Source organism: Carcharhinus amblyrhynchos, unplaced genomic scaffold (genome assembly GCF_965287045.1).
Source record: "Carcharhinus amblyrhynchos unplaced genomic scaffold, sCarAmb.v2.hapA chromosome_1424, whole genome shotgun sequence".
NCBI lineage: Eukaryota > Metazoa > Chordata > Chondrichthyes > Carcharhiniformes > Carcharhinidae > Carcharhinus > Carcharhinus amblyrhynchos.
Window position 1 is genome coordinate 5,001 of NW_027651164.1, and position 10,972 is coordinate 15,972.

A 10,972-nucleotide genomic window follows, 5' to 3' on the forward strand; every position below is an offset into this window, starting at 1 on the left:
CCATTGGCACCGACTCTCCCCTGGGGAGTACGGGACACTCCCCCCCCATTGGCACCAACTCTCCCTGGGGAGTACGGGACACTCCCCCCCATTGGCACCGGACTCTCCCCTGGGGAGTACGGGACACTCCCCCCCATTGGCTCCGACTCTCCCCTGGGGAGTACGGGACATCCCCCCCCATTGGCACCAACTCTCCCCTGGGAGTACGGGACACTCCCCCCCATTGGCACCGACTCTCCCCTGGGGAGTACGGGACACTCCCCCCATTGGCTCCGACTCTCCCCGGGGGAGTACGGGACACTCCCCCCCATTGGCACCGACTCTCCCCGGGGGGAGTACGGGACACTCCCCCCATTGGCACCGACTCTCCCCTGGGGAGTACGGGACACTCCCCCCCATTGGCTCCGACTCTCCCACGGGGAGTACGGGACCGCTCCCCCCCCATTGGCTCCGACTCTCCCCTGGGGAGTATGGGACACTCCCCCCCCATTGGCACCGACTCTCCCTGGGGAGTACGGGACACTCCCCCCACCCCTATTGGCTCCGACTCTCCCCGGGGGAGTACGGGACATTCCCCCCCCATTGGCACCGACTCTCCCCTGGGGAGTACGGGACACTCCCCCCCATTGCCACCGACTCTCCCCTGGGGAGTACGGGACATTCCCCCCCCCCCATTGGCACCGACTCTCCCCTGGGGAGTACGGGACCGTTCCCCCCCATTGGCACCGACTCTCCCCCGGGGTGGGAAGGGGATACGGGATTGGATGGATTGGGAATTTTACCTTCGGATGATCTCCTGGTTGTCCGCTTTGACCTCGATGTTGATGGGAATTTGAGGAAAGCCTGGAAAAACCTCCTCGAGGCTGAGGAATCCGGTGATCACTGCCTTGACTGTAGTGACCTGGGGAATAGTATCACACCCACTGTTAATCTTCCTGCCCATCCCATCGTTCCCATATCACCATATTCCCAAATCCCGCGTTCCCAAATCCTGGTGTTCCCAAATCCCAGCACTCCCAAATCCCAGTGTTCCCAAATCCCGGTGTTCCCAAATCCCAGCATTCCCAGATCCCGGTGCTCTCTAATCCCGGCGTTCCCAAATCCCAGCATTCCAAATTCCAGCAATCCCCCATCCTGCTATTCCCAAATCCTGGTGTTCGCTCATCCCGGCATTCCCAAATCCCTCCATTCTTTCATACCAGTGTTCCCAATCTCCGGCATTCCTAAATCCCAGTGTTCGCAAATCCCGGTATTCTTTCATCCCAGCACTCCCAAATCCCAGACTTCCTTCATCCCAACGTTCCCTCATCTCAGCGTTCCCCCTTTTCGATGTTCCCTCATTTCAACCACCCCTGCCCTCACTGACCCTCCCCTCTTCTTGATTCACTCTCCCTCTCTCACTGTCTGTCTCTCCGGTTCTATCCGTACACTCTCCCATCCGTCAGACTTATTCGTCTCACTCCCGCTCTCCTCATTTTCATTCCTCTCTCTCTCTCTCCCTCTCTCTCTGTTTCTCTCTCTCTGTCTCTCCCCTCCCCAGTCTCTCTCTCTGTCTCTCTCTCTCTTTGTCTCTGTCTCTCTCTCCCTCTCTCTGCGTCTCTCTCTCTCTGTCTCTCTCTCTCTCTCTCTGTCTCTCTCTCTCTCTCTCTCTCTGTCTCTCTCTCTGTCTCTCTCTCTCTCTCTGTCTCTCTCTGCTCACCTGGATAGAAGTAAACCTCCAGTCTGTCCTTGTAGGCAGGAAGGTTCTGTTGAGAGAGAAGGTGAATATTTAGACCGTGAACCTGTTATACACAGCTTATGTTTTAATCCATCCGTGGGGACATGGGTGTCTCTGGCTGGGTCCAGTATTTATTGCCCATCCCTAGTTGCCCTTGGAGGGCAGTTGAGAGTCAGCCGTGCATTGCTGTGGCTCTGAAGTCACATGTAGGCCAGACCCGGGTAAGGACGGCAGATTTCCTTCCCTAAAGGGACATCACTGGGTTTTTCCCACAATGGGTCATCAGGAGATTCTTAATTCCAGATACTTTTATTGAATTCAAATTCCACTGTCTGCCGTGGGTGGGATTCGAACCCGGGACCCCCAGAACATTAGCTGAGGTTCTGGGTTAATAGTCTAGTGATAATACCACTGGGATATCACCTCTTGGTGGTGTCTCACATCTGTCTCTCGGTCTATCCAACAGGTTCTCCCGTTCTGGTCCCACCACAAGGTTGGCAGGTTACATAGTCTTGGATTCGGAAAGGTGAGAGGTGCATCATTATCCTTGGGGCCACCCCACGGGCACCGACTCTCCCTGTGGGGTACGGGACCCTCCCCCCATGGGCACCGACTCTCCCCGTGGGGTACGGGACCCTCCCCCACCATGGACACCGACTCTCCCCGTGGGGTACGGGACCCTCCCCCCATGGGCACTGACTCTCCCCGTGGGGTATGGGACCCCCACCCCCCAAACCCCCCCCCCCCCGCCCCCCCGACGCGCACTGACTCTCCCCGGCGGGGTTCGAGTCTCCCCACGGGCACTGACTCTCCCCGGCGGGGTTCGAGTCTCCCCCACAGGCACCGACTCTCCCCGGAGGTTTCGAGTCCCCCCCATGGGCACCGACTCTCCCCGGAGGTTTCGAGTCCCCCCCCATGGGCACTGACTCACCCCGGGGGTTTCGAGTCCCCCCCATGGGCACTGACTCACCCCGGGGGATTCGAGTCCCCCACCATGGGCACTGACTCACCCCAGGGGGTTCGAGTCCCCCACCATGGGCACCAACTCTCCCCGGGGGAGGGGGGTTCGAGTCCCCCCCCCATGGGCACTGACTCACCCCAGGGGGTGAGACCCCCCCCACGGGCACCGACTTTCCCCAGGGGGTGAGACCCCCCCACGGGCACCGACTCCCCGGGGGGGGTTCGAGTCCCCCCCACGGGCACCGACTCTCCCCAGGGGGTGAGACCCCCCCCATGGGCACCGACTCTCCCGCGGGGTTCAAGTCTCCCCCCCACCCCCATGGGCACTGACTCACCCCGGGGGGATTCGAGTCCCCCACCATGGGCACCAACTCTCCCTGGGGGGGTTTGAGACCCACCCCCCCACCCCATGGGCACTGACTCTCCCCCGGGGGGGGGTTCGAGCTCCCCCCCCCCCCACCATGGGCACCGACTCTCCCCGGAGGATACGAGCCCCCCCCCATGGGCACAGACTCTCCCCAGAGGGTTCGAGTCCCCCCCCCCCCACATGGGCACCGACTCTCCCCAGGGGATACGAGTCCTCCCACGGGCACCGACTCTTCCCGGGTTAGAGGTTCGAGTTCTCAGATGATGGCAAACCCCCCTCCTTCCTTCCACCGCCCCCCCCAACATCACTCACCGCATAGTCGCAATCCTCAATGTTGATGTCCTCTCCTGTCTGGCGCAACAGGTTCTCGTCATGTGACACCACCACTTGGCCATCTTTTGTCATGTGACAGTCCAGTTCCAACATGTCTGTGTTACACGCCAAGGCGCTGGGGAAGGAGGCAAGGTCATAAGAACATAAGAAATGGGAGCAGGAGTCGGCCATCTAGCCCCTCGAGCCTGCCCCGCCATTCAATAAGATCGTGGCTGATCTGATAGTGGATCAGTTCCACTTTCCCGCTTTCTCCCCTGTCTATCAGAACCTATCTACCCGTGATTTCAATATATTCAGCGAGGCAGCCTCCCCCACTTCAACGGGCAGAGAATTCCAGAGATTCACCACCCTTTGAGTGAAGAAGTTCCTCCTCAACTCCGATCTAAACTGTCCCCCCGCTTTATCTTGAGGCTGTGCCCCCTAGTCCTGCTGTCCTTTCTGAGCGGGAAGAATCTCTCTCCCTCTACCCTATCCATCCCCTTCATCATCTTATACGTCTCTATAAGATCCCCCCCATCCTTCTAAACTCCAATAAGTACAGACCCAGTCTATTCAATCTCTCTTCATAGCTCAACCCCCTCATCTCCGGTATCAGCCTAGTAAACCTCCTCTGCACTCCCTCCAAGGCCAAAATATCCTTGCGTAAGTACGGCGCCCAAAACTGCACACAGTACTCCAGCTGCGGCCTCACCAATGCCCTATACAGCTGCAGCAAGACCTCCCTGCTTTTATATTCAATCCCCCTCGCTATGAAGGCCAGCATCCCATTCGCCTTCCTGACCACCTGCTGCACCTGCAGGCTGGGTTTTTGCGACTCATGCACAAGGACCCCGAGGTCCCTCTGCACCGTCGCCTGCTGCAGTTTTTCGCCACGTAAGTAATAGTCCTTCCTACCATTATTCCTACCAAAGTGGACCACCTCGCACTTGCCAACATTAAATTCCATTTGCCAGTTCCTGGCCCATTCGCCCAGCCTATCTAGATCCTTCTGCAGACTCTCCGCACCCTCTGCGCAATTTGCCGTTCCCCCAATCTTGGTGTCATCAGCAAATTTCGACACCCTGCACTCGGTTCCCTCCTCCAGATCATAGTGGTCCTCGCCCACTCAGTCAGCCGTCAGAATAACCGGACTTGTTGGGCAGTCAGGAGGGGAAGGAGTTAATGTTGGTCGCTGCTTCTACTCTGACACAGGGGTTAATCCCCTTCACCTCACTGCGGATTCTGGTAAAAGTGTTTGTGATGGTGTTAACTGTCCTACGTTCACGTCCAGAGCTTCAAAGGACAAAGAAAATTCCAGCACAGGAACAGGCCCCCCCCCCCCACCCCCGGCCCCTCTGCACTGACCCATGCTGCCCCCGATTGAACTAAACCCCCCCTACCCTTCCGGGGACCGTATCCCTCTCTATTCCCCATCCTGTTCATGGATTTGTCCAGACGCCCCCTTAAAACTCACTCCCGTATCCGCTTCCACTCCCGGCAGCGAGTTCCAGGCACCCACTCCCCACTCTGTGTAAAAAAATCTGCCTCGTACATCTCCTTTAAACCTTGCCCCTCGCACCTTAAACCTGTGCCCCCCCGCGTAATTGACTCTTCCACCCTGGGGGGGAAAAAGCTTCTGACTCTCCACTCTGTCCCTCATCATCTTGTAGACTTCTATCAGGTCTCCCCCTCAACCTCCAGTGAGAACAAACCAAGTTTCTCCAACCTCTCCCCATAGCTAATGCCCTCCATAACCAGGGTAACATCCTGGTAACCTCAAACAGACCACTGTCCGCAGCAAACTACCCAACCTTCAGGAGAACAGTGACCACGACACCACACAACCCTGCCACAGCAACCTCTGCAAGACATGCTGGATCATCGACACGGATACCATCATCTCACGTGAGAATACCATACACCAGGTACACGGTAAATACTCTTGCAACTCGGCCAACGTTGTCTACCCGATACGCTGCAGGAAAGGATGTCCCGAAGCATGGTACACTGGGGAGACCATGCAGACGCTACAACAACGGATGAATGAACACCGCTCGACAATCACCGGGCAAGACTGTTCCCTCCCTGTTGGCGAACACTCCAGCGGTGACGGGCATTCGGCCTCTGATCTTCGGGTAAACGTTCTCCAAGGCGGCCTTCACGACACACGACAGCGCAGAGTCGCTGAGCAGAGACTGAGAGCCAAGTTCTGCACACATGTGGACGGCCTCAACCGAGATCTTGGACTCATGTCACACTATCTGTAACACCCATGACTTGCCTGGACTTGCAAAATCTCACTAACCGTCCTGTCTGGAGACAATACACATCTCTTTAACCTGTGCTTAACCCTCTCTCCGCTCACATTGTCTGTACCTTTAAGACTTGATTACCTGTAAAGACTCGCAATCCAACCATTATTGTGTAAATTGAGTTTGTGTCTTTATATACCCTGTTTGTGGTCAGAACTCCCCACCCACCTGATGAAGGGGCAGCGCTCCGAAAGCTCGTGGCTTTTGCTACCAGATAAACCTGTTGGACTTTAACCTGGTGTTGTGAGACTTCATACTCTGTGAATCTCCCCTGTAGCCAGTGAGGACACAAAGATTTCTCTCAAGGCCCCAGCAATTTCCTCCCCTGCCTCTCTCAATGTTCTGGGGTATATCCCCATCAGGGGACTTAATGTTTCTCAAGAACCTCCTCCTATCTGATCTCAACATGACTCAAACTATCTCCGCACCCTTTCCCAGAATCAACATCCACCGAGTCCATCTCTTTGGTAAATAGTGACGCAATGTATTGATTTATACCTCGCCCATTTCCTCTGTATCCACACATAGATTCCCTCCCTTGTTCCTGAGAGGGCCAACCCTCTCCCTGGCCACCCTCTTGGTCTTTGTACGTGCATGGGATTTTCCTTAATCCTGCTGGCCGATGCTTTTTCGTGACCCCCTTTTACCCCTCCTTACTCCTTGCTTAAGTTTCTTTCTACTTTCCCTTGTATTCCACCCTTGCTTTGTGTGTTCACAGCCTCCCTGCTTTGACAAATGCTTCCTTTTTCTCTTTGGCCAGGCTCATAATATCTCTCGTTATCCAAGGTTCCCAAAACTTATCCTTCATCCTTACAGGAATGTGCCAGTCCTGAATCCCTGTCAGCTTGAAAGCCTCCCACAGGCCAGATGTTGATTTGTCCACAAACATCTGCCCCCAATCTACATTCTTCAGTTCCTGCCTAATATTCTTGAATTAGCCTTCCCCCAAGTTTAGCACCTTCACTTGAGGTCGACACTTATCTTTATCCATCAGTACCTTAAAGCTTACTAAATTGTGGTCAGTGTTCTCGAAATGCTCCCCAACATCGACCACCTGGCCTGTCCACAAATCTGGGGGGCACGGTGGCACAGTGGGTTAGCACTGCGGCCTCACAGCGCCAGGGACCCCGGTTCGATTCTGGCCTGGGCTCTGGAGTCTGCACGGTGTGAGTGATGCGAGGGTGAGTGATGTGAGGGTGTAGAGGGTGAGGGGACAAGGTGGGGGGGGGGTGGGGGTTCATACTCACTGCCTGAAAGCCTCCATGGTGTTCTCGATCCGTTCACCGGCCCCTGTGGAGGAACAGTGGGAGAATAAGACCCTCCTCAACCCTGCAATGACCCCCTCAAACCCACCCTGACCCACCCAATCCCATTGTGACCCCCTCAAACCCACCCTGACCCCCCTCAAACCCATCCTGACCCTCTCAAATCTACCCTGACTCCCTCAAACCTACCCTGACCACCTCAAACCCACCCTACCCCCCTCAAACCCATCCTGACCCCCTCAAACCCATCCTGACGACCTCAAACCCACCCTAACCCCCACAAACCCATTGTGACCCCCTCAAATCCACCCTGAACCCCTCAAACCCACCCTGAACCCCTCAAAGAACAAAGAAGAAAGAAAATTCCAGCACAGGAACAGGCCCCTCGGCCCCTCCTGCACCGTCCCGTGCTGCCCCACCCCCGACTGAACTAAAACCCCCTACCCTTCCGGGGACCATATCCCTCTATTCCCATCCTATTCATGGATTTGTCCAGACGCCCCCTTAAAACTCACTCCCGTATCCGCTTCCACTCCCTCCCCCCCCGGCAGCGAGTTCCAGGCACCCACCCCCCACTCTGTGTAAAAAATCTGCCTCGTACATCTCCTTTAAACCTTGCCCCTCGCACCTTAAACCTGTGGCCCCCCCGCGTAATTGACTCTTCCACCCTGGGGGGGGGAAAAGCTTCTGACTCTCCACTCTGTCCCTCATCATCTTGTAGACTTCTATCAGGTCTCCCCCTCAACCTCCAGTGAGAACAAACCAAGTTTCTCCAACCTCTCCCCATAGCTAATGCCCTCCATACCAGGGACAACATCCTGGTAAATCTTTTCTGTAACCCTCTCCAAAGCCTCCACATCCTTCTGGTAGTGTGGGTGACCCAGAATTGAACTCTATATTCCAAGTGTGGCCTCACTAAGGTTCTATAAAGCTGCAACGTGACTTGCCAATTTTTAAACTCAGTGCCCCCGGCCGATGAAGGCAAGCATGCCGTATGCCTTCTTGACCACCTTCTCCAGCTGCGTTGCCACTTTCAGTGACCTGTGTACCTGTACGCCCAGATCCCTCTGCCTATCAATACTCTGTGTACCTGTACGCCCAGATCCCTCTGCCTATCAATACTCTGTGTACCTGTACGCCCAGATCCCTCTGCCTATCAATACTCTGTGTACCTGTACGCCCAGATCCCTCTGCCTATCAATACTCTGTGTACCTGTACGCCCAGATCCCTCTGCCTATCAATACTCTGTGTACCTGTACGCCCAGATCCCTCTGCCTCTTAAGGGTTCTGCCATTTACTGTATATTTCCAAGCTGTATTAAACCTTCCAAAATGCATCACCGATCCAACAGTGACCCCCTTCACCCCAGCATGATGTCTCAACAACTCCGTGACCCTCACCGTGACTCCCCCACGCAACAGTGACTCCATCATGACCCCACCACAACCCACCCTTTGGACACAAAGTCGGAGCGATGGGAATTGGGGGGGGATGCACGAGAGGCCGGATTGGAGGGAGCGCAGAGATCTTGGCGGGTCGTAGGAGATAGGGGGTGGGTGTAGGGGGATGGAGGAGGTTACAGAGATAGGGAGGGGGTGTAGGGGGGCTGGAGGAGGTTACAGAGATAGGGAGGGGGTGTAGGGGGGCTGGAGGAGGTTACAGAGATAGGGAGGGGGTGTAGGGGGGCTGGAGGAGGTTACAGAGATAGGGAGGGGGTGTAGGGGGGCTGGAGGAGGTTACAGAGATAGGGAGGGGGTGTAGGGGGGCTGGAGGAGGTTACAGAGATAGGGAGGGGGTGTAGGGGGGCTGGAGAAGGTTACAGAGATAGGGAGGGGGTGTAGGGGGGCTGGAGGAGGTTACAGAGATAGGGAGGGGGTGTAGGGGCTGGAGGAGGTTACAGAGATAGGGAGGGGGTGTAGGGGGGCTGGAGAAGGTTACAGAGATAGGGAGGGGGTGTAGGGGCTGGAGGAGGTTATAGAGATAGGGAGGGGGTGTAGGGGGTTGGAGGGGGTTACAGAGATAGGGAGGTGGTGTAGGGGGTTGGAGGAGGTTACAGAGATAGGGAGGGGGGTGTAGGGGGCTGGAGGAGGTTACAGAGATAGGGAGGGGGTGTAGGGGCTGGAGGAGGTTACAGAGATAGGGAGGGGACTGTTGGGGGCTGGAGGAGGTAAAGAGGTATGGAGGGGAGTGGCTGTTGGCTGGAGGGAGTTGCGGCAATAGGGAGGTGGATGAGGAGATAGGGAGGGGGTTGTGGAGATAGGGATGGGATTTTGCAGAGATAGGGAGGGGTTTTGCGGACATAGGGAGGGGGATGTGGAGATAGGAAGGGGGTTTGCAGAGATAGGGAGGCGGATTGAGAGATAGGGAGGGGGTTCTGCGGAGATAGGGAGGGGGATTGAGAGATAGGGATGGGGTTTTGCGGAGATAGGGATGGGGTTTTGCGGAGATAGGGAGGGGGTTTTGCGGAGATAGGGATGGGGATTGAGAGATAGGGAGGGGGATTGAGAGATAGGGATGGGGTTTTGCGGAGATAGGGAGGGGGTTTTGCGGAGATAGGGATGGGGATTGAGAGATAGGGAGGGGGATTGAGAGATAGGGATGGGGTTTTGCGGAGATAGGGATGGGGTTTTGCGGAGATAGGGATGGGGTTTTGCGGAGATAGGGAGGGGGTTTTGCGGAGATAGGGAGGGGGGTTTTGCGGAGATAGGGAGGGGGGTTTTGCGGTGATAGGGATGGGGTTTTGCGGAGATAGGGATGGGGTTTTGCGGAGATAGGGATGGGGATTGAGAGATAGGGAGGGGGATTGAGAGATAGGGATAGGGATTGAGAGATAGGGAGGGGGATTGAGAGATAGGGATGGGGTTTTGCGGAGATAGGGATGGGGTTTTGCGGAGATAGGGATGGGGATTGAGAGATAGGGAGGGGGATTGAGAGATAGGGATGGGGTTTTGCGGAGATAGGGAGGGGGTTTTGCGGAGATAGGGAGGGGGGTTTTGCGGAGATAGGGAGGGGGGTTTTGCGGAGATAGGGAGGGGGGTTTTGCGGAGATAGGGAGGGGGGTTTTGCGGAGATGGGGGGGGGTTGCGGAGATAGGGAGGGGGGTTTTGCGGAGATAGGGAGGGGGGGGTTGCGGAGATAGGGAGGGCGATTTGAACATGAGGATGTTACAGAGGAACCGTTGCTAACTGGGGAGAGCGGGGAGGGAGGAGGTTAGGGGGAGAACTTCGGAGGGCACCTACTGGGAACCCCCCCGCCCGCCCCCACCCACCACCCTCCCCCTCACCTCCCTCCCTCCCTCCCTCCCCCCCCCCTCCCAACACTCACCCCCACGGTGAGAGATGTGCCTGCATCCGAACTGGAGGGACTTGCGGCGGTGCAGCACTCCGGGGTTCCTGAGGAGGTAGGCAGAAGCGAGGAGGTACCCCGCCACGACGGACAGGAGAGGGAGGCACGTTTGATCCATCTCCACAGCTCCCACCCCCCCCCGCAGCCCTACTCTCTCTCTCTCCCCGGAGGGTTCTTCTCCCCTCCGCCTCGAGGGCGAGTGACTCTCAGCAGCCTCCAGACAGGGAAGCGTTAGAGGCGGGCCCAGGACATTTCCCGGGGGCACGGCTGATCACCGACAGTTTCTGGTCAAACCGGTCAGGTTGGACTTTGCGCCTTCCTGAGCAGCCGGAGATCTGGGAGTTGTGGAGGATTAGGGTGTGTGTGTGTGTGGTCAGGTCGAACATTTCCCCTGACATCAGCGTTCACACACAGAGAGAAACGTGCGTCCGAACCGGGGTGGGGCGCACCGAGAGGGACAGAGCAGAGATCGTGACTCAGTGCAAAATGGTCTCCCCATCTGAGAAAGGAGGGGGGGGTGCGGAGAAGGTTCACCAGGCTGACACGGGGTTAGCTTATGAGGAGAGATTGAATAGACTGGGTCTGTGTACCCGTTGGAGTTTAGAAGGATGAGACGGAGGGAGGGGGGGGGAGGAATCTTATAGAGACGTATAAGATAATGAAGGGGGATGGATAGGGTAGAGGTAGAGAGGT

General features: G+C 56.7%; 1 protein-coding gene across 1 annotated transcript in view; it reads right to left on the reverse strand.

Annotated features, from left to right (window-relative positions):
- The window catches only part of LOC145340785 (lysophospholipase D GDPD1-like), a 14,625-nt gene extending 4,228 nt beyond the window's left edge, over positions 1–10,397 (reverse strand). Inside the window, exons 1-5 of the mRNA XM_080185248.1 lie at positions 10,259–10,397; positions 6,916–6,958; positions 3,357–3,492; positions 1,700–1,745; positions 783–901 (exon numbers count right to left, since the gene is read on the reverse strand). Of these exons, the coding sequence (XP_080041374.1) occupies positions 783–901; positions 1,700–1,745; positions 3,357–3,492; positions 6,916–6,958; positions 10,259–10,397 (483 nt within the window). The remainder of the gene's footprint in view (positions 1–782; positions 902–1,699; positions 1,746–3,356; positions 3,493–6,915; positions 6,959–10,258) is intronic.
- Positions 10,398–10,972: the final 575 nt, after the last annotated feature.